This window comes from Alternaria viburni (genome assembly GCF_023758015.1).
Source record: "Alternaria viburni strain BMP 2772 chromosome Unknown scaffold_25, whole genome shotgun sequence".
Taxonomy (NCBI): domain Eukaryota; kingdom Fungi; phylum Ascomycota; class Dothideomycetes; order Pleosporales; family Pleosporaceae; genus Alternaria; species Alternaria viburni.
In genome coordinates, this window is record NW_026055794.1 from 411626 (window position 1) to 436744 (window position 25119).

Consider the following 25119-nt stretch of genomic DNA (forward strand, 5'->3'; position numbering starts at 1 on the left):
AACACGAGCCGCGAGACTTTCAGACCAAAGCGCCCTTGCCTCCTTGGCAAACGCTTCGTTGGCAGTACGCTGTCTAGTGATAAGATTATGGACTTCCAGACGGACGCCCCGCTTCCTAGCTGGTTAGATTCTCAGCTGGAAAGATGTGCTGCCAGAGTGAGTGTCGCATGTAAGTGCAAACAGCAATGACGTTTCAGGCTGGAGTAGATATGGTAGCTAGCGATATCAGTCGCTGGATAGGAGCATCATCAGACATGGTGGGCCGTGGCTATCTGGTTGTGGAGGATCGCGGCGTTTTCCCTCTTACCTAGAATTCCGCGTCGAACACGACATACACGACACTAATTTAACATTGCCAAGAAGGACTAGAAATGCGATTATATATGTATGACGTAGGAAGCCACTTTGCTAGTACTAGACATGATAAGCCAAGTAATCGTTGTGAGGTCGTGTGGGCGATGAGCGGGCTCCAGAAATCACCACTCGAACAACCACAAGATACACCTGGTGGGGTCCGATGCTGAAAAATGATGGTATTCATTACGGTCTATATCAACACCTAGGCTAGCGGCTAGTCATCAGCCTCGTCAAAGACTTGACTTGTCCGCATCACAACCGTACCCAGAAAGAACGCCAATTAATGCATATGGCAACAGGGATGTCCAAGAGAACAAAGCATCAAACATCGTCTTGTAGCATGGCAACAGCGCGTCGTATAGAAGGACGCACTTATTGAACCTGCTTAATCTTGCACTGCCATCCAGAGTTCGCCTCAAGAAGTGGAAGACTGTACTACGTTAGCGAAAGTTGTCACTGATTCATCAAAGGGCCGTAAAGACTCACCTAGCACCCAAACACCACCCCAGCTCATTACCCTTAATCTTCTTCGCAATCTTGACCTCACGGTCAATCGGCATACCGTACCCACTCCTCAACAATTCATACTGGAAGTTGAGATCCAAGCACCACTCAGGCCTGCCCTTGAGCTCCTCAATAGCCTTGGGTACAGCGTTGAAAGAGTCCCAGCCCTTCTCGCCCGTGCACACCTTGTTGGCTAGATCTTGCAGCTCGCGGAGGGTGAAAGACTCGGGCATGCCGAGGTCTTGGGTGCGGTCGTAGAAGTAGGAGAGGAGATATACCGCTTCCGTGGCGAAGGTTTGTTCGAAAGGCGGCTGGTGGACACCGCGGAAGGCACAGGGCGCGATGGCACATTCGTCGTCTTTGTGGAGGGTCTTCTCGGCTAGGCCGCGGCATTGGGTGGGCGAGGCGGTGGCAGGGCCGGTCATGTTGACTGTGACGGAGTCGCCCAGTGCGTGGCCCTTGGGCATCTGCACCTCGACTTCGCGTGTCATGCCTGGGGCGATGCAAGGGTTGACGATGGGCTTCTGAAGGTACTCCTTGTTGTCCTTGTTGTTCTCGTGGAGGCCAGCGAGGAGGGTGCTGTGGATGTTGTTGCGGGCTTCCATGAGGCCGTAGCCTAGGTATGAATGCTGGTAGAGATTGAAGTTCTGGTTGGCGAAGTCGAGCTCGTATCTGTGGTCGCCCTTTGCGAGCTCTGTGGGGAGTCCGCCGCGGGGAGTATCTGGGAAGGTGGGCTCGAAGATGATCTGGGTAGAGCCACCACCGAGATCGAGGACAGCGGCGGTAGGGTTCTTATCCGGGCCGCCAATCTTGCCTAGAAGGTAGTTGACAGTGATCCATGCGTAGACTCCCTCCATCTCGCCAGGCATGACTTCGACGCCATTCTTCTCTTCCGAGACGAGCGGGAACGGGTAGTCGTTGTCGAGGTGGTGGCGCACGGCGGCAAGAATGGCGTTGCTCTTCTGCTCACCGAGCTTGCGGAGACCGGCCGTTGCCTTTACAGCGACGGGTGTGCATGACTGGTATTCCTTGGGCACGTTCTTCAGCGCAACGTCCATGAGCACGTCCAGACTCTTGGCAGCAGCCTCCGGGTTGTCGCCGTATGCCGAAAGACCAGAGCCTCCGTCTCTCTTGGGTGTCATCTCGAAGTTCTCGCTCTCGAGTTCGGGGCTCGGGCCGCAGTTGTTGAATTTGTAGACGTGGATGCGGGAGCCGGTGCTGCCGGCGTCGATCATGAGGGCATATTGGATGAGCGGCTTGTCCTTGGAGAAGGACTTTGTGCATTCGGCCTTTGCGTCGCCAGCTGCTGTGTTGCCGCCTGCTGGGCGGGATACTGATGACGGTGTTAGCACGTGTCTCCCCCAGTATGTGTCCTCAACCTACCTGCCGGTCTTGAGATGCCATCGCGCGGTGCGACGAAATATAACACAAGCAGTATGAAAGCAATGACGCCACCTGTCTTCAGGTAGCGCATGCGCTGCCCTTGGTTCATGACGGCGCTGCCCTTGTGGTCGTTCATGAATGCGTCCGAATACGTGGAGCGATGGCGCGAGTGTCGGTCGGCTTTGGCGTTGGGGTCGCTGGCGTCGCGATTGGGGTCGACGTTGCGTGGTAGGGAGACGGAGACGCGGCGGCGTGGGCCAGTGAAACTAAAGTAGGACCAGATGCCGGGACGTCGTTGGCTTCCGGGGACCTCAACTCCACTGGACATGGGACTAGGCGACACGAGGGGAGAAAAGGGTCCAAGTTTAGGGCGCGGTCATTGAGCTGAGCTGGAACTAGGTTAGTCGGGGACGTGTGGCAATGTGAACACAGTTACAGGCGACGTACAACAGGAGTGACTGTTCAGAGCAGTGGGAGAAGAGGTGAAATTGCGATTGGCGTTACGCAAGCCTGCTGCATTCGTGTTCGTGTGCTTGTTGAGTGAGGTCCCTGAATCTTGGCACTAACATTTCCACTTCAGCCCTGCCGCGCCACTATCCAATCGCGTCGGCCTTATCGGCGTGGCTATAATTGGCATCGCAGTCAAGTCGAGACGACGTGGTATCTTTTGATTATGCTACAGATACACTATGGATATGTTGTGACCGTGTATTCCTTCTTTAGAACATCTGATCTTCTGATCCGTGTAGATATCTTCCCCCGATATGTGATCTATCTCAAACCTTGGCTTCACTGCTTCCTCCCTTGTATACCAGCCTCCCATGCTGAGGATTGAGTGCGCTCATTGGCGGGGGTATCGTCTGCATAGCATGGAGAAGACGGGTAGGGTGGAGCGCTGGGAGGTCGAGGAGCTAGAATGGTTTCGCGAGAGGTCTTGAAGGGTCGCCGTGAGCGCGTTCGATAGTGGTATTCGTAAGGGCTTCGCAATGATCGTGCAGGGCAGCGTTCCGTGAGTCGCGCATGTTGCCTCGAGGCTTCAACCGAAAGACAGGCCAGCCCTCTTCATGACGCTCTCAAAGTCTTCGAGACTAACCCCTCCCACGTCTTTCTCCTGTCCCTTGACCCCACCGTTGGCCTCGATGATCATATCCTTCAAGACTTCGTCTGGCACGTCTTCTCGCAGTTCCTTCGCTACCCTCCTGAGATGCCCAAGCGTTATCGGTCCCGCAGCGCCGTGTGTGAACAGCTTGTATGCCGCGCTAACTTCTTCCGCGTTGCTCTCTCCCTGGAAGTCTTCGTCGTCGTCCTCTTCGTCAGATCCTTGTTCTTTCGAGTGTATGGCGATCGCAGCGTAGGAGAGGAAGGGCACGAACTCAACATAGCCGGTATTGAGAGGGTCGATGGTGGATAAGATAGACGACATCTCGGACTTGTCGGGTGTGAGGTTCAGCGAGCTTTGCAGGCATTAGCATGGCCGCGCTGCTCTCGGGCGCATTCGCGTGACCTACATCAGAACTCTGCGCACATCGCTTTTCTTCAGTACGCCCTCCTTGGAGTCTTCATGTTCGGGATGCGACACGGCAAAAAGGCCAAATGCTTCGCGAATCTCCGCCTCTTGCGCCGCAGTGATGCCGTTCTCTTTCGCGAGCTTCGAGGGGCGTTTGACAGGCGGCGCCTTGGTGGGAGGACCACGGCGTTTGGGCGGCTATCACGTGTTAACTGCTATCCATCACCACAACCTGCATTCCAGAACTCACCATTTCGCGTACTTGCGAGAGTTGAAACGCGCCCCTGTGCTGGTGGGTGTCGTCCGTTATTCCATTCGCTTCGATGACGCGACTGCATGGGCCACCGCCAAGGAGAACACAGGCCAACTCCCGAACACCCAAATTCTTCGCTTCCAGCCCCCCTCCTTCGTGTCTCAGCTTATAAAGGCAACGCGACTTCCTTCGTGTCCTTTCCTCACAACTCCCTCATTCCATCCCCGTTGCGGCTCTGGACTGCTCTTGTTGCTCGCCATGTCTTGACATGGCACAATGTCGACGCGTCGGACGCGATTAGCGTCGACATCTTCCACTATGAATTATCCACCCCCTGAACCTACCCCTTCCCCTGGTGCCCCTCCGGTCTTGCGAGATAGGAGGTGGTTTTATCTGCAGACGAGGAAGTGGACCGACACAATGCTTGACGCGTTGTGTTAGCCCTCCTACTCGGCTGGGATTGGCACAGGCGTTGGCTTGGAGGGTAAGTCTTCTCTCTGTCCAACGCAATACCTCCAGCACTAACCAAGTAGCCAGATTTGTTTGAATCGTCACGATTGTTAAAATCCACAGTGTCGCTAGGGATTTGAGACTCTGCTCTGCGGAACTTAGTCTCTCCCTAGGTCAGACGGTGGTCCTATACGAACCATATAAACCGAACGCGTCAACATTTCATGGACCTCGCAAGCAGGGATTTTCCCCGACACTGAGATATGGGGTGTTTAGAGGCTGGACCTCTTGTTTTGCAAGAGCTTTCGGCAGTCTTGGATCCCTATCTCAGAGGAAGAAGCCAACAGATATGAAGCCGTCTTCGGACGGTCTTCGACAGGCCGCATGGCCCCTGGCATATTTTGCTACGAGGCACCCGTGGGTTGACGCGTTCAACCTTCAGGGTCCGTAAACACGGACCCTGTGGGCATGCACGAGGGCCACCTGTGTGGAGGCCCTCCAGCTGCTGACCCTTCCCTATTGTTGAGACTGACGCGTGAGCGTGGACTCTACGATGGGGGTGTGGAGTCGGGTGCATGGCTCAGAACGACTGTTAAGGCCCTCTAACAGTCGGTTCCGCAGCGGCGGAATCGGAGGGAGCGACTCGCCCATACGTCGGATGCTACCCTGGCACCAGGCAATGGCCCCGGTCGACTACGCGAACTCCCCCTCCAACGATTGGTGGCAATGGATGGCTGTATCCGTCACTATCGACAAGGCGACGCACTACGTTCCAGCGCCTTTCGCGGTGAGGTTGCTGCAGCGGCCTCAAAAGCGAGAAGCTCTTACTCCGGGAGGCTCAACCCGGAGATAGGGCATGGAACAGGTCTGACCAACCCGTGCGGCATTGGAATCTTGGATTCCAGCCGATCAATATGGTTACAACGCCTTCGGGATGTTGTCTGAGGGCTGTGGGCTTATGCTTTATGTCGACTTCGTCGGCATTTAGCTACTGAGGGCTTTTGAGCACATACACGTTATACACGCTGTGGTTTTATGGTTCGTCATACACGCTATGCACGTCATACACGTCACACACGCTATACACGTTATACATGTCCGTCCCGTGGGGTGTTGGTTTTGAGGGAGTTGTCTTTTTCGACCTTCGACCTCTTCTCATCCTTCTTCCATTATTTATAATGGGGGATCGATATCCGCTTCTAAAATTGCTAGAGCTTGCCATTACGGATTTTCACGTTGAGCAAGTGTGGACAGTGAAGCAAGATTAAACAACCTCATCTACCCCCTTCAAGGTGGTGAGGCCTTTGTTCCTCAACTCCGTTGAGCTGATTTGATGGCTTAAGGGCGAGGAATGGAGGAGACATACTTTTGTTGCACCAAATTGTTTGGTAGTGACAACGCTTTGGAGTTTCCATTTGTTGCATTTGCTGTGATGTCGCGATATCGCAGGCTCGCGGCGTGGCGTCTGATGACTGTGTTGTTGTGCAGCTTCAGTCTACGTAGCGAGGCCTGTCGCCTCCACTAGCACGCATGTCAATGGCATGGTGTTGATGATTGCTAATGCTTCTTCCCAGCTCTCACGCTCGCAATATCAATACAATAGTTCATTTACTTTTTTAATGCCACTCCTGCAATTGAGTGAACCGATAATGACCCCAGCGTTGCAGCTGCTGCCTAGTGCATGCATTGCTGACGCAACTGCACAGACCCATCTCACCATAATCTCCTTCGATTCAGATGGCTCTTCCATCCTCACACTCATCGATTCACTTACTCACGTCAACATAATCATTCACTCCATTCCACAATGAGGCTAATTGACTGTTGTAGCGAACCCCTGCAGATGATCGACTTCCTTGGGCGCCCACCGTATGCGTTTGCCATTCTCTCACATACGTGGAATAGCGAAGAAGTTACCTTCCAGGCTTTCCACCACCATGCCACGCGCGCCGTAGCCAAAGGCTGGACTAAGATCGAGCAGACGTGCCTTGAAGCCCAGCGGTGCGGCTTCAATTATGTTTGGATCGACTCATGCTGTATAGACAAAACCAACAATGCTGAGCTGACCGAGTCCATCAACTCCATGTTTCAGTGGTATAGCGATGCTGCCCTCTGTTTAGTCTACCTGTCCGATTACGATAATTCCGCCTCCTCGAGCGACCGGAACGCAATGTTGCGCGGTGCCCGCTGGTTTAAGCGCGGATGGACACTGCAGGAAATTGTAGCGTCGCGAACCGTACACTTCTACGACCATGCCTGGCGTTGCTTCGGCACGCAAGAAACACTACGAGACGAGCTGGCGTCCATTACGGGCATCGACGCAGGCTTCCTTTCGCCGCCGCAGCAGCCAGGGGCTTTGGAAATCCGTGACCTTCTCGACGCTTTACCAGTTGGTCGACGCATGGCGTGGGCTGCAGGCCGACAGACCACCAAACCCGAAGACATGGCGTATTGTTTAATCGGGCTGTTCGATGTCAGCATGCCCATGCTGTATGGCGAGGGTGCTGAGAAGGCATTCTTTCGCCTACAAGAAGAGATTATTCATAACAGCAACGACCTTAGTCTCTTCGCGTGGACGGCAGCTAACGGATCATCCACCTATCGCGGCATACTGGCTCGCAGCCCGGACGAGTTCGCGAGCCTTGGCAATCTTGTGCTCGAGCAGGACCTCAGGTTCAACCCAGACTATTCGATGTCGAATAAAGGCCTGCGGATTGTCACCTTCCTGAAACCCACTGAAGACTCAGAAGATGTCATCATGCCGCTACATTGTTACACTGCTGAAGTTCAAGGAAAGAGAAAAGTACACCTCGGAGTAATTCTCAAACATGAAGGCGCCAGTTCATATGTTCGCGCAAGACCTCATATGCTTGGCGAGTTGATAACGCCGACTTCCACCGCCGGTGGGAATAGTATCTTCGTCGCCAAATATGTGCGGAAGGCGGTCGCCACTGGCACACTCAACGGCGCCAGCAGGACTCCTAATGCCTTCTACTTCACCATCCCAAGCGTCAACGCTCCGATCCGGTCCAAGCGCCACAAGACCGTGAGGCTGCTCGAAGTCGAGCCTAGGGAGCTCTGGGATGCCCAGAACAACGTCTTTCTTACGCGTGGTTTGCGGAACTTTACCGCATTTCTCAGGTTCCACGTAAACTCAGACGTAAGTTCAGACCGCACGGGCGAGATCGTGTTGATATGTGGCTTTGCTGAGAATGTCTCCCCGTGGGTCTTGTTGGACGACCAATTTGGCGAGCTGTTTCGGGCTGCACTACACAAGGACTTTCAGACGATGGGCAAGATCGGTGTGAAAGGACTAAGCTTTAGAAATCGGAGCCAAACCATGTATGCGGTCACTTCTGGTGCTGGTGGAAGGTCAAGACTTGTGAAGGTCCATCTGCAGTGTGATCAGGCGGTCCACAACAAAGAATTGACTTTGAAGTTGGACCTCGAATTCCACTAAGACTTAGTCGCTTTCGGTTTGCTGTTTTGCTGAACCGTTCTCTAAGCAGGTAACATCTTTAAGGTGCTGAAGCCCTGATAGATATTCCTTTTCATCTGGTCTTCGTTACCCAGGCACTCATGGCTGAAGGATGGCTGAAATGTGGCTGAATAACGCCGCAACTGAGAAGGAACCTCGCATAAAAAGCTCTTTCCGGTTCTTCTCTCACGTCCGTCGAATTTATTACCGGTTACCCTTGCACCTATGGTTAAACCATCGCACCTTGCAACATCCTTCACTGTTAACAGGAAAATACGCTGTAACGCTGAATCTATGCTACCTAGGTAGACACTGGAGATGAATCAAAAGTGCACAGCTTTACTGTTTATACCTATTGAGATAAGCGTACTGCCTATTTAGCCATGAATATTGATTGCACGCATTGAAACATGCTGTGTTCAAGCTTAATCATGAGCAATTCGTTACACGTGTTCTGACATGTCAAAGCTATGCCAAGTTTGTTGGGTGGGGTGGTGGGGTACCACACCCCCTGCTTGCAGTGTGCCCAGGTGGCGCACACTTCGTTAAGCACCGTACCATCTCCACCGTGCCCCGTCTTCCGTCGCGCACCGTTGCCCAGCCGCGGTCCGAACTCACGAATCATATCGCTGGTATATTGGCATATATGGTTGTTATGTCATGGGCAGCGACATGCTTACACGCGTCTTTCTATTCCAGGTACCTAGCGACCGCTCCGCTCTTCTACCGAGTATGGCGTGGGAGCGCGCTATACTGATTGTCAGCAACTACGCCTGCAGCATGCCTGTACACGCGGTACTACCTGCCCCGAAAGAATGATATTCCCGCGACTACTCCACCGGCACTAAGCTCGTCGAAGCATATGAGCTTCTATCGGGCGTAGGCGGGAAAATCCAAGGTTCGCGCTGCTCAATCAGCATGAAATCCGATTTTGCCATGGACGTACTTCTTCGGTCTCGTCCCAAGAGCTGAATCACTTCCCAGCCCGAATATTGTCGTCCATCTCTGGCACAAGCAAGGTGACCTCAACATGGCGTTTCTAGCAACGACGCCCCTTCTCATCGTCGTTGGCACCCTGGTATTTTACACATTCAGCCGCTTCATTCTGCGTAAAAACAGTCCCGATCTCCCGCTTCCTCCTGGCCCCAAAGGCATTCCCCTCGTGGGCAACATCAATGACCTGCCCAAGCCTGGAATCCTCGAGTGCCATCATTGGCTGAAGCACAAAGACCTCTACGGTCCCATAAGCTCGGTCACAGTTCTAGGTCAGACGTTCGTTATCGTCAACGATGCGAATATAGCAGTAGAGTTGCTAAGCAATCGGGCGGCGATCTACTCGGGGAGGCCACATATGGTATTCAGTGGAGACATGTACGCTTCTACGCCGATACCAAACGATCGAGATGACTGACGAAGAAGCAGGGTTGGCTGGACCAAGACGTTGGCGATGCATCAACCTGATCAGAATTTCAAACACCATCGTCGCAACATTGCGAAAGTAGCTAGCTCCAGCACGTCTCTTGCCGTCTTTGATCGCGTCCAGAACGAAGAAGCTGCACATTTCCTCCTGAACGTCATGGAATTTCCGAACGATCTGTTCGAACATATCAGGAAAGAAGCAGGTGCTGTCATTTTGAGAATCACATATGGCTATACGCCGAATGCGAAGGGACCGGATCCGCTCGTAGATATTGCAGGCCAAGCGATGGCCGAGTTTGCTGACGCAAGTGTGCCTGGGAGATGGCCTGTAGACGTCATGCCCTTCTGTAAGCTTGTCTCCCTACCATTAGGCTACCATGTATGCAATGACGCGCGCTGACTTCGGAAAGTACGTTTTCTCCCAGACTGGTGTCCAGGTGCCAGCTTCAAGCGTACAGCGCGGCAGATGGCAAAGACCTTGATACGCACGGCCGAGGAACCCTACGCTTTCGTCAAATCGCAGATGCGGAATAAGAAAGCGAAGACATCTTTCCTCTCCCAGGCTATCGAATCTCTCGGCTCAGACGCATCTATGGAGTACATCAACAAATGGTCCGCTGCATCCATGTATCTGGGTGGTGCGGACACCACCGTCTCGTCGCTGATGACGTTCTTCCTGGCCATGGCCGTCTTCCCAGAAGTTCAAAAGAAAGCTCAAGAGGAGCTGGACCGTGTGATTGGTGGAGAGCGGCTACCAATCACCAGCGACAAATCAAGCTTGCCGTATGTTGAGGCCGTAGTGAAGGAGACGCATCGATGGCATCCCGTGGGGCCTATGTCGATACCCCATTCCTGCACGCAAGAGGATAGCATCAATGGGTATAGGATACCGAAAGGAGCGATGATCTTGCCTAACAATTGGTACGCATGATAGTGCGAGAAGCGGATGTATTCGTGGCTGACAGCATGTAGGTGGTTCACACACGACCCAGCCGTCTACTCCGATCCTATGACCTTCCGTCCCGAACGCTACATCACGACACCAACCCATACCGCGGAGCCCGATCCACGTACATGGACATTTGGCTACGGGCGTCGAGTCTGCCCTGGACGCTATGTCGCCGATAACGCTCTTTTCGCGACAATCGCGCAGTCGCTGGCTGTCTTCAATGTCGAGAAGCCTATCGAGAACGGGAAGCTAGTAGAGCCCAAGGTCGAGTTTGAGCCTGGCGTGATAAGCCACCCAAAGCCGTATCGTGTGAGCATCGTACCGAGGAGTGAGAAGTGTAGAGAGTTGGTCAAGCAAGCGGAGGAGGTGTACCCATGGGGCGAAAGTGATGCTGAGACTTTGAAAAATCTGAGCTAGATGCTGATAAACGCGGCATGTGGCGTTCCGAAGTGGAGATCTAAGGTCGACAGGTACTCATCGCGCGAGTTCGTAAGTCGCGTCCAAGCAGACGGACTTGGCTGTTCACGCGTAATCATTCGATGGTGCCAAGGTATGTACTACTGCCGTCGATGATTCCACGTATAAGACACTTGTAGTGTAGTGATCACTGCAAGCCAAGAATGATGAGAACTGGTTCTAGGTACGGCATATGAAGTTGTTGTGACTGCCATTCGGGAAGTGGAGGATGGTCTATCCTCCTTTGGACAAGCGTTCCCGAACTCGAGCCGCAACCCAGGTTAATCAAACGCGTGCATGCACGCGCGCGTCACCAACAGAAAAAGAGGCTGGCAGCTACCCCGGCTTTTCACGCATTTACCCCAGTAAATTCCCCGCATACACTGCAGATCTCCAGCGAAGATACCAAAGAATTGACCGAGGCCATGTTTTTCAATTGCCGCATGACGTCCCAGACGAGATCTCCGTTGCCGGCGATGCCCATAAACAACGCGCAGACGGCCTTCAAGCTATGGCAGCGACGATCCAACGCCCACCATGTTACCCTCGATCAAGCGCTCTCTTGCTGTTGCAGCTCTCGGTGCTTTTTTAAAGGCCGAGGCTGCTCACATCTCATCCAGGACAAAACCAATTGCGATTCCAAAGTCTGCACCCAACAATGCCGGTGTTCCCTTGGACTCTTTCGTATCTTACTCATTTGAGTTCTCGTCATGGCCCGACTTTGCTGGTATGTCTCCCGCGATATCCCAAATCCTCACGACAGCTTGACTGACGATCATGGCTTCTAGGCAATCTGTCGCATCCCAATGCCTTCTCGTACAACCTCATGAGCAACCTTGGCAAGCTGCAAGGCTCAATGCCAATTGCTCGCGTCGGCGGGAATACGCAGTAAGACGTCCCCTTCATCGCGATTCTAGATACACGTAGCTTACTCAATATTTAGGGATATCGCCATCTTCGATGAATCGCTCGAGACCAGCATCGTCGGCATCATTCGCCCAAACATCTCCGCCGACTACCCAACGATCATCACCTTTGGCCCGTCCTACTTCGAGTCCTACAAAACCATGCCTGAGGGCACGCGATTCGTTCATGGCTTCAACATGGGCGCCAACTCCAGCGCTGCAAGGACCGCGACATGGGCATCCGTTTCGCACGCCTGCGAAGCGATAGGAAGCAACCTGCTGTTTTGGGAGTACGGCAATGAGCCTGATCTCTTCACTGCTTCTGGATACCGAAACGACAGCTGGGCGGAGGCCGACTATGTATCTGAGTGGCTGAACGGTACGACTGCCATTGAAGAGGCCACCAAAGCAGCATGCCCAGATCTCGCAGGAACCAAGTTCATGGCACCGAGCTTTGCAGGAATCGGAGTCAACGACTACTTCAGGTTGGACCCCGTCGAGGTCTTCAAGCAGGGATTGGACGAGAAGCAAAACATCGGCCTGATCGCTTCGCACAACTACATGGGTGTCTCCACCAACCCCGGTATCACGTTGCAAGGCACGTTGATGAACCACAGCAGTGTACTCGCCAAGGCAGACGAACAGATCGGTGTGAAAGATGGCATCAAGGCGCTAGGTGACGCGCTGGCTCCAAACGTCCCCTTCGTCATGGGCGAACACAACTCGCTCGCCCGACAGGGACGACCTGGTCTGAGCAACAGCTTCGGTGCTGCGCTGTGGGGTGTGGACTGGAATACCTATCTCGCGTCCCAGAACCTTACACGCTCTCACATGCACCAAGGAACAAACTACCGGTACGTACTACGTTTTTCTCGTGTGAAACTTTTCGTGAGCTAACAGTGTCCTCAAAGCTACCAATCCTGGCAACCAATCCAAACGAACATCACAGCTCGAGGAACAAAGCCACCATACTACGGCAACGTCGCTGTCGCAGCTTTCATGCACAAACCTTCATCCGAGTCTGAACTCAAGATCTCCGAGCTGTCCTCATCCTCCATCTACGCTACCCAATATACCGCCCACGTCGACGGCACGCTCGCACGTCTCCTCCTTGTGGACCTACACACATACAACACGACCGCCGATAACAACTACACCACACCTTTCGCGCGCCCAGTAGAGAATTACTCCTTCCAACTACCGAGCGACTGCAAGGGTGAAGCTCGGGTGCAAAGGCTGTTGGCCAATGGAAGTGATGCTATCACGGGTATCACCTGGGATGGCTACAGCTACAACTACGAGCTCGATGAAGGAAAGCCTGTTCGTATGGACAATGTGACTTGTGGAGAGCGTGTGAAGGTGGATGGCAAGGGTATGATTAGTGTGGAGGTACCGTGGAGCAGTGCTGCTATTGTCAGCTTAGACTGCTAAAAGGGCTGTCGTTAAAGCGTCATAAGGATGAAGTAGATCTCTTTGGAACGCAAATGTAATTTGTGCATACTGCTCCATCTCGATCCCGATAGGTACTCATATCTTTCGCATCACGAGGATGCCTTCCTAGACACATCTGGGTAGACGCGGTATTGTTATGCTGCCACCGGCGGCCTGTTGCTGGAACCATGGTACGCGTGGAGGGACAAGAAATATGTGTGCTGGCGAAAATCTTCGTCTTTCCCACATGCCGCCTACGAAAAGAAAAAAAACAATCAGTCCTAGATTTTCACAGGTCTTAACTCTCCTTCTCCAGCGTTCACCAATCTCCCACAAGTCTCATTCCCAAGACTAAAGTGTAATTGTACTCAGGCTCACAACGCGGCGACGCCCTCTAATCGTCAAAATAGTCAACGCAGCCGAGGCTACAGTACGTTCCGAGCGGACAATTCCGAACTTCTTCCTACCCGACAACACCAATATGTCTACTCTTTTACAGCTGCCGCGGGAGCTCCGCAACCTCATCTACGACTACTACTTCGCCGGCGATGGCGACTACACACATAATTTCGAGACGAACAAGCTCAGCCGGGCAGACAATCAGCCGATTGAATTGGCTTTGGTGCTGAGCTGCCGGCAGATCGCGAACGAAACGCGCGGGCTTGCGCTGCGGATCAATACACTTCGGTTCACGACTTTCCACTCGGATGCCACGCAGGAAGATGCCAGCGTGCTCCATGCAAGCAACAATGCCATTCGCTACATCAAAGAGTCGATACTCAACTACGCAACGCATGACTATCTCAGCGAAGAACAAGCCCAGACAGCAAGAGAAGCGTATCCGCAATTCACGCCCGTGATTGATCACTGGCAGTCGCCGCGTCACTCGATAATCCATCGCGCCCTGTTCAGGCCTTACCTGATATGTGGTGAGGCTCCGTCCATTTGGCACGACTTTGTAGCCTTCACCTTGGATCTAGTCTCTCAGCACCCTGAATTTCTAAAGAACGCTAGAGTATGGTCTGAGCTGCCGTTCAAGAACAACGAATATCATCTAGTTAGCGATGTTAATACTAAACCTTGGGAGATCCCAGACGGCACGGAAATTGCGAGGCTGCGGAATATCTCGGGACAGCCCTTCAACACTTTCCACCTTTCTGCTCGCACAAAGCACGCTTATTCGGCAGCCTCAAGAGCTCTTCTCTTTCTGCATTCCGCGTCCGAGATTACACGCGAGAACATTCGGAAGATTCTGTTGATTGAGAACCGCGAATCGATATCGCTTCCTGAGAGCCATGGCAGAGGATTCATTCCTTTCTGTCAGAGATATCCACAGCTTAAAGTCGAACGCCGCGCCAGTCTTTGGAGCAATGTCTTCCCCACCGCTTCGCATAAGTTAGAAGATTATTTGGGAAACGATCAAAGCTTGATGGATGAAGATGATGAAGGGACCATGATCTTCGATAGATGTTTCGCCCGCGACATGACTAAGGCGGTGGGTACGTGGATGAAAGAAGCCAGAGCTCTGATACCGCTTGGCATGCCACATGACTCCTTCACCCTTGTTCTCGATGGCGAGCTTGTGCCAGAGCTTTCATCGCGCGCCTTCCGCGTTATCCAACGCGACGTCGCATGGCAGACCGCCCTCGATACCTGCTACGCCCGGGGAATTCTACCGCAACCTTCGTGGCTCGATCGGCGACTAGGTACCAGTGGTTTCATCTATGAAGGACTACCAGAAGCAGTTCGAGCTCTTTCCACCAATAGCCCGCTCATCAGAACCAACTTTGAGCTCCCTCCACCTGACAATGTTGAGCAACTGCTAGATGAGAACAAAGGATGGTCTGCACATCACTGGGATATAGGCTGGGATTCACACAAGCCGAAATTCTTCCAGACCGAGCCACCACTACCACCTTGGCATGTGCTTCGTTGGGGACATGTCATTTGGAGGCCCTAGGCTTTGGAATTCGTTGGAACAAGAGTGGCATTCAGTGTCAACTACGAACTAAAGGCCAAGGCATTCATCAAGCATGTAACTTACAATCAACTTCACTAGAATCCTTTGCTTCGTTATCCTCTTGACTAATGTGATGTTACTCCGCCTTGTATACATGTTGTCCCGATCCGTCGTTGCTGCTGTGGCGAGATTGGGGGAAATGTACGGAAGGTGGGGCAAGCCGAGGCTTCCCTGTGGACCCCGTAACGCGTGCGCCACCAGTGGCTCCACCCGGGCACCAAACAATATTGAGAAGCTCGCTCTGATCCATGGAGCTCTTCAGGCAACAACGCTATTTCCCTAATGCTGTCCGAGAATTTGGCATGTATAAGTCAATGCTGATACAATCATGGGGATCGCTGGACGGGTACCACATCAAAGTTATTGCAATCATACCGTATACCAAAGTACAGTCTCAAAGACCAAGCCCAACCCAGAACCAGACCGCAGTCTGAGTCAAAGGCGCACTCTATCCTTGCTGGACGGGTACCGTCGACGCACACATGGGCAGAGCGGAAGGACTGTTGAGAATCGATCATGTTGTATGATAGTTACGTACTCTCCGCGTTCTGAAAACGGTCCTGCTAGAGCTCCGCGTATGCGACTAAGCAGGTTGTGTGTGGAAGCGCGCCTCTCTACCAAACTACATAGCCTCCCGAACCTGGGTACATTCGTGCAAAAAGCGCCCCGTCTCCAGCCCTTAATCTAGTACTTCTCCTCCCTCAGCCCGTACCACTTCGCACAACGATTCTACCTCCTCTCTCGCTACGCTCGTCTACGATGTCCTTCCTCCGACTACCGCGCGAACTTCGCGATATGATCTACAAGCAATATTTTGCAGTCAAAAACAGCTACCTGTACAACGCTAAGCTCAAAAAGCTTACGCAGGCTAATAATTCGCCTATATCGCTGTCTCTCTCTCGTACATGTCGACAGGTCGCGTGCGAAGTCCGAAGTCTCGCCTTTCGCGTCAACACAATCACGTTTTCAACATTCAGCCCTAGCTCGCAGCGCACACAGGTGGCTGCAAGTGTACTTCATGCTACCGTAGCTAAAGTCAAGCACCAAAAGCACATCATAATCCTTTCGCTTGTATCTCAGCTACTCACACGCGACATAGCCAAGCTAGCGGCCAAAGCATATCCGCAATTTGCGTCAGTGTTCAACAATTAGACGCCTCAAAGTGACATACCTATTCTTTACAGGAAGAACTTTCATTGTAGAGAGGCCCCTTTGGTCTAGCTTGATTTCAAACACCACATTTTAGATCTAATGTCAAAACATCCGTTGTTCGGCAAAAGAGCGTCTGCTATAACTAGACTTTAGGGTCCAGATATCGAGTACTACACTCTCCAAGCGAATAATGCGTCCTCGAGATCTTACTTTATCTTTAGCTTCATACACGACGTTCTGAAACGAGTGTCGAAGCATGTCTTAGCCGTCACAACAGCGTTAATCATACCTCGACTTTGGGATACAGACAGCGTATACCGCGCTACTCAATTAACTCATACATCGCCAAAGCCTTAGGTCATTCCCAATCCCCTCGAGCTGAAGCGATTAGCAAACATTGTCGACGTTGAACCCACGCTGCCGTTCTACGAACCCAACACAAAGTACACCTACTCTGCGGCTTCCATTGCGCTTCGCTTCCTTCGCACGCTGCCAGACGCTTTGCGTAGTGAGATAAGAAGCGTTACGCTGCTCAAAGACCGCGAATCTGTAGCGTATGCGAAGTGTCATGGAAGAGGGTTCATTGGTCTGTGTCAGTCCAACCCAAAGCTTCGCGTCAAGCGCGTTGTCAGTCTTTGGCAGAACGCGTTTCCAATCACGCCCGAGAAGAAGATGGACTACATCTTAGCAAGCCAGTACCCAGAGTACATGTACAATGTTGTCAGCGATTCTCTGCTGTCCAAGCACATATCAAAAGCTCTCGGGGCATGGATGGCGGAAGCCCTGGCTTTGTCTAGCCTTGGGATGCAGGACGGCTCATTTCGGCTTGTCTTCGAAGGCGAGCCTACTTCACCGGATACACCCACAGCCGATGCATTCAGGGTAGTGCAACGAGATGTCGCTTGGCAATGTGCCCTGGACACCGCCTACTCTCGCGGTATGTTGCCAAAACCATCCTGGCGGGAGCGCCGGCTCAAGGTCACATATTGATACGAAGGTCTCTCGGGTATCATCGACAACCTAACGAAAGATGATGCTCTTGTCACTTGCAACTTCGAACTAGGCCCCTCGTATGATGTTGAGAGGCTGTTGGAAGAACATAGCACCTGGACTGCACAAGACTGGGAGCGCAATTGGGATGCACACGAACTGAATGAATTCGATACTGCAGCCCCATTACCACCATGGCGTATGCTTCGACTGCACCGTATCTTCGACTAGTTATCTGCCAGAGGCTCGAGCATCGGATAGAATGATAATTCAACAATTTCTCTATACAAAGAATTGGAATTACCGTGTCACCACCCTCAGTCTTCACACTCAAACCCGTAGGAAACATCCCCCCAATCCCCCTTCCTATCCTTCCACCAGGCACACGGCGTCTTACACTCGCAAATTGGCGGCCTAAACCCTCAATTAGCACTTTCACGCTTTCGCAACCCTTCTGATCATCAAACTCACAGTTTCGCCGCGGGTATCGCAAGGACCCTGGCTACTTCAGCTTGCATATCGCACCTCTGACGAGTTACACTCTTCAGTTTCCGGTCCCTGAGAAGAGGGTCCCATTTCTCACGATTGGAGTTCTTGACGTGACCTGAGTTCGTGACTTTCTGGACTCGTTGTAACAGTTCGTAACCTAGTGTCAAAATAATATCAACGAGGTCCTTTTGGCAAGAGATTCTTCGTTTTGAGTCTTGCAGGCCCCACGGGTCCCACGAGGTTTCTTGTGAGTTGCAGATGTAGTGTTGTGGTTTCAGGACTTGGAACTGGAGGTTCAAATGCCGTAGCGTGGTTATGCTGGTCAGGTTCTTTAAACAGTCTCCGCGCATGTATGTCAGTATCTTGGGTTCGATGTTTCCGCCGAGATACCAGATTTCGTAGCCGACCAACTCGAGATATTCGTCGTTGGTCAGACTTAGCGACACGTGGCTTAGGAAAGAATGGCCGTGAGGAGCGAATATGGGGCATACTTGTTCGTTCTTCGTGCAGTACGTCATGTAGTACGATACAACGTCGTCGAGTACGTAGATTAGATTAAAGCGCTTGGTAGACATGCCCCAGAGGACGGCTGCAACTTCGTTACGGATCTTCTGGGTGACAAGCATTAAGTTCGTTACTGATGCTTCGTCAGCCCGCGTAGCACCGAGCCCGGCTTGTGAGTCTTCTGGTGGGGCGCATAAACCGATCGCATCGACCTCTCTCTGGCATGTAGCGAAGGCTATAGGGTGTGTAGTATCGAAGAGTCCTTTGGAGTAGTCTTTGGCATCTTCAAATCTGATAGCGGATGTGCCGTGGCGGCTGTGGCCCTCATGACTACACAGTCCGGGATCGGATCGACGGTTAGCAAGATGCGGCCAGATCTGCTTTCCTACTACAAGCTCGTACACCACCAATCGTAGCTCTGCTGGCAGATCCATGAACCGGAAAGGCAGACCTGTACTGCTCTGGAATACTCCCAGCTCCTTTTTTCGGGCAGCATATCCACCGTAAAGTCCTCTTATCCATTGCCTAGCAGAGACCCAGTAGCATTGTGAGCCTGGATAAGAATCTTCCTCGTACTCGTTGTAGCTTTTTTCTTCGTATAACTCCAGCTCAGATGGATCCTGCAGGTGCCCTCGCCGTACAAAGAGATTGTATCTGGCCTTACTAGCCGGGAAGTGAACTCTGCAATGCAAATAATAACCGACCTCGGTAACAAGTATTTCTGTTGCAACAGGTATAATGATGCAGTTGGTAGCTCTCTTGGCGAGTGTAGGGCTTCTCGTGCATTCATCCTCTAGTATGCACTGCAAACGGGCAAGAATCGGGTTCTGACAGGGTTAGTGTCAACATACGAAGCCGTGCAGATGTACACACCAGCGCTACTTCTGACCCTCGAAGCTTCCGAAGAACTGATTCTTGACTCAGACGATACTTGAATATGAGAGCGGAAATGGCTTCGTCATCCATCTCATCCTCGTCGCGATACGGTGACTCAAGCTCCTTGTAGACACTAACAGGGACCGCATTCAAAGGGTATTTGGGGTCATCGTCGCACATGATGTTGGCGAAATGAAAGTAAAGGGCGAGCAAAATCCACGAGAAGGGTGAGCTGGTTAAGGCGATGATTATGGCGATATACATATGACTGGGATTAGCGTGAGCACAAAAGGTCTGTGATGGGCGCACTACAAATGCACACGTAACATGGTCCAAGTGGGGAGGCAGTACCATGGTAATGCAATGGCACAACGGTTGGTGGGTCAGCTCAGGCCAATTGATATCCTATCGCATGCGCCACATTTCATACTGTCTTGGATTGATTCCTTTGGGAATTGCGATATCGTCAATTCGAGTCTACCTCCGTGGGGGATATGTTGTGTGTAGTAGAAACTTAACAATGTGCCACATGTCACACCATGCATTGCACTAATCTCGGCAGTTAAACTCAGCAACGACTTCACATCCACAACCGGGCCGTGGCCGTGCAGCTTCTTTCCAACCACACGGGCTATCGCAGTAGCAAATCGGAGGACTGGCGGAGGATTAGTAATGTGATCAAAAGCAGAAAGCCATTCCACTTACAATTGAGTGGCGGGAGTAGCCTTGATCTCCGCCGCTTTTGAGGAGAAGTCGCGTCGAATCCTGTGCTTGAACTCCCTCCATACCGGCTCCCACTCCCACCTCGTACTGTTCTTCACATCTCCGCTCACAGAAACCATTGGTACATTCTCCCCTTCCTCATACCTTTGTACAAACTGCTCATACAAGAGCGTGAGAACCCACTCAACCCACACTTTCTGACACTGCATAACAACAGGATCAAGCTTGAACTGCGTGACAGGATGAAGTCTATCGCCGAGGATTCGAAAGGGTAGGGGGGCTTGGAAGTGGAGGTCAAGGTATTCGATGCTGTTGATGGAAGCTAGGACGCTCAAGCGATTAGCTTTCTCAGCGGGAAGCGGAGCGAATGCTAACTCGGCGGTGGTTTTGTAGCCGAGGAGACGGAGGTATGCGCGGTCGCTGAATGTGAGTGATACGCGTCGGAGTGCGTTGAATGGGATGGCATCGAGATGTGGGATCGTTCTGGTCAGAGTTGCTATGTTGTCGAATCTCTTGATTGTACTTTCCCAGATCGTCTTCTGGGCTTCGGAACTGAATGCTTTGCTGACGAGTAGTAGGGTTTTGATCCAACCGGTAGCTTTGCGGGTCGATCCGTAAGGACGGCTGGATGGCGGACGATGGCAGGATACTTTGTCTCTCAGCCTTGGCGCGTTGGTGGATATTCCCCGTGGCCAGGTGTTGACGTTCGTTTCCGCGTCTTGTGGAGATGAGTTACGTGGTGTGTTGTTTTGATCATGCCGTGATGCAGGTGTTGCATCATGTGCACGACGGCCGGTCATCAGAGCTGCCTGCGACTCTTCAGTGGCTCTATGATGAGGCCATAATACCGGCCCTATCGATGCCTCAAAGATCATGAACCGCAGTTCAAGCGGAAGATCCATGAATCGAAACGACGTATGGTAAAGATCGAACCACTCGTTGAATAAGTCCCGACGAGTGACATCGCCGCCATATCGTTCTAGCAGCCAAGATCTGGCAGACATGCACTCGGTCTTTCTACCGGTTTTGATATCAAGCTCCGGTTTGCCATTGATCGACTTCCATCGCGTAACGATGCCATGCTCGCGTGTGTGCCCATGTGTCCTTTTTTCGGAGATGAAGAAGTGCTGAGTAACGGTATGCGTAGTAGCGCGCAAAAGTGGGTGTCTCTCGATTCGAATGCCCTGTGTATTCGTGTAGATGTTGAAACTATACCGGCGCTCTTCATTCAGCATGAGTCTTAGTTTTGGTAGTGCATCTGGCATGCTCTTTGGCTGTTCCTGCTTCTTACGTCAGTCTTGTTTTGTAGACGGACCGACGGCGCGATGGCTTACTTGTACAGTTGTCGGCGGTACAGTACCAGGAGGAACCTGGTTTCTGTCGACTACCAATTGACTGGCATGATTGGAGCTCTGCCAATATGGGGCGTGGACGGACCACGCGTGAGACATGTCTGAACGGTATACGATGGAAACTACTTGTGTATCAAGAAGAGATGGTAATGCGCATCATATACATCCTCATTTATGGGTGGAGTGGCGGTGTGATGGCGTCCTTTCTGTGGGGAGTGGCGGGTCATCATCCACTGTGCGCTTTGGCCACTCCCCGCATCTTCCGCGTTGCAACCTCAAAGAGACCTCGGGAGCTCGTTCCCGCTACTATTACCGTATATACTCCAGCCTGTATCAACGTTGATATATGAGTACGCAGGCTATGGCTTTTGCACGGAATGCAACTGTGATCGGTGGTACTTTGGGTGTATCTTGCACGCTACCTTGATGATGTCGTAACCGGAGGGATGGATTACATGGGTACGAAGACAGTGCACTGACTATCGCAACGATGGACTTCACTAGTGTGTAACAATGCAATATGGCGTGCACAAAGTCGCGGAATCAATATGGGTGATCTCCTGATTTATTAAAAAAACCCAAACAGGTCTGCAGCCTACTCTAACATGGGATCATGTACCCTAGGCAACCTGATGTGACCAAGCATTCTAGGGTGTACAGCTCTTACCCTCTTTATGAACCGATACTCCTCGATCCGCTGCTGCTTCCCGTACCTGGGAGGGATGTTTGGTAGAACATGCCGCCAGCGAAGTATATGCCACGGCGGCAACGGTGCTTCCGTCTGAAACTCGTACGGGTTGTGCTTGCTCCATCTTGCGCTCCAGTCCTCTACAAACCTCCATCTATATGGCTGCTCCGACCTTTCGAGCAATTCTTGAACCGAGCTATCGAGATCGAACCCCGAATCTAAGTGGAAATTACACCTGACTGGGGCGCTGCCTGTAGAAAGCGTGCGGATCAATTCAGGCAACCCTCGGAAGATAAAAGCGCTGTTGCAGCGTCTGCTTGGCCAAGAGGGGTTGAACTCGAATACATCGTGGGAGAGGCATATGTCCAATGCAGCCTGCCATGCAGCATCCCGCTGGACGGTCCGAAATACATCGGCTGTGTGCTCTGGAATGGGGTCTCCATCCAGTACAAGCGTGTGCGAACCCTCAGGCATCCCAAGCAATTGTAGAGCCATTGTTTCAGTCACCCATTTCCCGAGCGACTTTGTGATAGTAGGGGCCAGCAAGCGATCGCCTTGGAAATTGTTTTCCGCATTGCTTTCTGCAGCTCGGATGTACCCCTCACGACGGCCTGGACAAACCTCGAAAACAGTCTTCCATAGGCTGACGCGGCGTTCGACTTGAAGTGATCTGTTCTCTTGGCATATGGGGATGAAGCCTCGACCGTGGCATTCAGGCTGTGCTATCGATACGCCATTTTCCTCGAGAACGATCTTGCGGACGGAAGATCGGATGGTCTTGGTACAGGAAGCGAGGAACTGTAGCGCCACAGCAGCGGCTGAATAGTCATAGCCCGTGTTTTCGCGCGGACTCTCGATTTCCAAAAAGCTGGGCAGCATATCTGACAGGCGTTGGAGCTCCGCATGATCGAGGATGAGCCAAGGTTGGAGATGTGCGTCTTTTAGCCGCAGCAGATCGCGACATCCTGTCAGTCGCACGCACGCAAGGCTTTTCGAACGGGCTGGAAAAGATGCAGTAGTAGAAGCAAGGCTACTCGGTAAGGCCTTGATAGTTTCCGCGTAGTCGGGGTGTTGAGAGATCAACTCTAGAACGTGATCCACGAAGTCGTCCCAGATCGATCTGGCTTCGCCAAAGCTTTCCTTGAAATCCCCGAATGTGTAAGGAGCTCGCCCTTGCGCCCAAATACGGATGAGTCCAGCAAACTCTGGATGCCTCTTAGCGGCGGCTTGTCCCATTGGTCGCGTGAAGAGCTCGGTAGGTAACAGCTCAAGCAGGGCTTGCTTTGAAGATCTGAGCTTCAGGGCGACATGATGTTGAAGACCGGCTTTCTCATGCGTAGATGTAGAACTGGTGGAAGAGAAGGTAAGCGAGTTCAACCCAAAAGGTAGTCTCGCTAGTTCTGATGCGGCTTGTTTGCACGTAAATGCCAGCGCGTAGCATACAGGCTCTCCATTCCTTTGCATGAACTTTCGGGTTTCTGCATCGAAGATATAGCCACCATCGCAGCGGATGTAGTAGTCGTAGATGATGTCTCGAAGCTCGCGAGGCAATCGAAAGATGGGGGGAAGGTCAGACGGCGGTGGAGGACTCAAATTGGGGCGCGTGTGGAAATCGCTCACAGCGCGCCTGTTGCTTGGATGTGACATGCTCGATGGATTCAATGCCATGGGCTCCTGCGTATCTACACGAATGAACGTTTAGTGCTCACAAACGGATCTGCTCGTGGAGGAGGAAGAAGGACGAAGGCCTCGGCTTAGACTGCGCAGCCTGTATCTGTTCCGTATGAAGAACGGTGTGTAGACCTCGGAGCCTGGCAATATGGCTTTTTCGATGTCGCATAAGTGGTCTCCGATGCTAGATGGAAAATCTGGAATCATCTACTGGTTGCTTGCAGTGAAGTATGGTGGCAGTCGTTGGGTGAAGCGATCGCGGCGCACACGCGGATGGCCCGGGGGTGCGGGGGCACCTGGGCAGCACCAGTTGACCAGCGTTCACGCGTTGTGAGACTAGGCCCAACACAGCAACACTTCCATATCTACCTTTACATCCTTCTTTGGTGAGCACACTTAGGTAAGGCATTCTTCAGAAATAGAAAATACAGACAGAGAACGGAAAGCGACGTCAAGATAAGAGTTCTCAAGGCCACGTTAAATGGGCGCAATGCGAACATTGTGGTCGGATTCCAGTCCTGCAGATGGGCCTCATCGCGCACTGAATGCGAGATCTTCTCGAGCAGGGTGGCTAGGAACCTGAAAGGCTGGGCGTATCAGCTCGCGCTCTTCTTATAAGTATTCTGACCTCCAATTTAGCCCTACGCTTGCTCCGAGATGTTGATTACCGTGCCGTGATCTGCCCACAGCACCAAACCTCCGACTCCGACTTCAACGGCGGCTAATAGAAAGTGGCATAGCGCGGTCATAGTCGGATTGGAGGTGCGGGTGTAATTTATGATACGTTACGACGCTAGCGATTTCAATCACATCCGCTGTTGGAGCGACGGGAGACGGGCGCTAGAACTCTACAACTGCAGGTACATCCGCGTGGCATGTACATTGCCGGGAAGCTTCCGCTCGTCTAATGTCGCCAGAGCCCCCAGGCTGCATCCGGTTCCAGTGTACTTCTCGGGATTCTCTTGTCTAGGCGTGAATCCCTGGAAGTGTTCCTCGCTGTGATGATCTGTCTTTGACTTCATGTCACCAAAGAGTAACGCGTCGCGGCTTGACGCGTCGAATTTCGATTCTCTGGGTAATTGTGCTTGACTCTGCTGCCAGTGGATAATGCTTTACATCAGGGTGATGAATGGGAGGTGTATCTGAGGGTATGGTCGTGTGCCGGCCCGCCACTAGTCTGAAGCGCATCGCTCGCCAAAACAATGGTACCAAATCACTCCATGGAGGAGAACCCGATAACCTTGCCGCAATCATCAAAGTGTTGATGGAGTCGAGAAAAGGATGCACACAGCTGCCTTGGCCTTCGCACATCACTGGGCATCCGTGCCATCGCCTTCATTTGCAACAGCTTGACAAGCAGCCTCGTCGGGAATCCTGGGCGAAGGTTCGCGTGTCGATACCTGGGTATATTGACCTCTTTGATTCCATGCGCTATAGTCCGGTATCATAGACAAGAATTATTTGTTGGAGGTTGTGACGCGTGCATGCGATGTCAGGTGTTAGCGCGATATGGTGGATCGCGCCACCTGAGCTTTCGCGTTCGTCAGCCTTCCGGAATGTTC

At 52.3% G+C, this 25119-nt stretch overlaps 8 protein-coding genes across 8 annotated transcripts; 4 read left to right on the top strand and 4 right to left on the bottom strand.

Annotated features, from left to right (window-relative positions):
• Window positions 1-729: 729 nt before the first annotated feature.
• Window positions 730-2572, bottom strand: J4E79_009542 (uncharacterized protein; the record flags this gene model as incomplete). The annotated part of the gene is made up of 3 exons (XM_049358387.1): window positions 730-787; window positions 844-2194; window positions 2245-2572. 3 exons carry the CDS (start codon window positions 2570-2572, stop codon window positions 730-732), a joined length of 1737 nt encoding a protein of 578 aa, XP_049207242.1.
• A 708-nt stretch (window positions 2573-3280) lies between these two features.
• On the bottom strand, window positions 3281-4004 carry J4E79_009543 (uncharacterized protein; the record flags this gene model as incomplete). The annotated part of the gene is made up of 3 exons (XM_049358388.1): window positions 3281-3698; window positions 3753-3949; window positions 4002-4004. 3 exons carry the CDS (start codon window positions 4002-4004, stop codon window positions 3281-3283), a joined length of 618 nt encoding a protein of 205 aa, XP_049207243.1.
• Window positions 4005-6297: 2293 nt separating this feature from the next.
• On the top strand, window positions 6298-7914 carry J4E79_009544 (uncharacterized protein; the record flags this gene model as incomplete). Its single annotated transcript, XM_049358389.1, has 1 exon — window positions 6298-7914. One exon carries the CDS (start codon window positions 6298-6300, stop codon window positions 7912-7914), a length of 1617 nt encoding a protein of 538 aa, XP_049207244.1.
• A 1048-nt stretch (window positions 7915-8962) lies between these two features.
• J4E79_009545 (uncharacterized protein) lies at window positions 8963-10717 on the top strand (the record flags this gene model as incomplete). Its single annotated transcript, XM_049358390.1, has 4 exons — window positions 8963-9303; window positions 9355-9698; window positions 9762-10272; window positions 10324-10717. 4 exons carry the CDS (start codon window positions 8963-8965, stop codon window positions 10715-10717), a joined length of 1590 nt encoding a protein of 529 aa, XP_049207245.1.
• Window positions 10718-11293: 576 nt separating this feature from the next.
• On the top strand, window positions 11294-13092 carry J4E79_009546 (uncharacterized protein; the record flags this gene model as incomplete). The annotated part of the gene is made up of 4 exons (XM_049358391.1): window positions 11294-11483; window positions 11545-11644; window positions 11700-12515; window positions 12573-13092. The coding sequence occupies 4 exons, from the start codon at window positions 11294-11296 to the stop codon at window positions 13090-13092; spliced, it is 1626 nt and encodes a 541-aa protein (XP_049207246.1).
• A 481-nt stretch (window positions 13093-13573) lies between these two features.
• Window positions 13574-15052, top strand: J4E79_009547 (uncharacterized protein; the record flags this gene model as incomplete). The annotated part of the gene is made up of 1 exon (XM_049358392.1): window positions 13574-15052. The coding sequence occupies one exon, from the start codon at window positions 13574-13576 to the stop codon at window positions 15050-15052; it is 1479 nt and encodes a 492-aa protein (XP_049207247.1).
• Window positions 15053-17721: 2669 nt separating this feature from the next.
• On the bottom strand, window positions 17722-19303 carry J4E79_009548 (uncharacterized protein; the record flags this gene model as incomplete). The annotated part of the gene is made up of 2 exons (XM_049358393.1): window positions 17722-19050; window positions 19121-19303. The coding sequence occupies 2 exons, from the start codon at window positions 19301-19303 to the stop codon at window positions 17722-17724; spliced, it is 1512 nt and encodes a 503-aa protein (XP_049207248.1).
• Window positions 19304-19824: 521 nt separating this feature from the next.
• J4E79_009549 (uncharacterized protein) lies at window positions 19825-21111 on the bottom strand (the record flags this gene model as incomplete). The annotated part of the gene is made up of 1 exon (XM_049358394.1): window positions 19825-21111. The coding sequence occupies one exon, from the start codon at window positions 21109-21111 to the stop codon at window positions 19825-19827; it is 1287 nt and encodes a 428-aa protein (XP_049207249.1).
• Between the last annotated feature and the right edge of the window lie 4008 nt (window positions 21112-25119).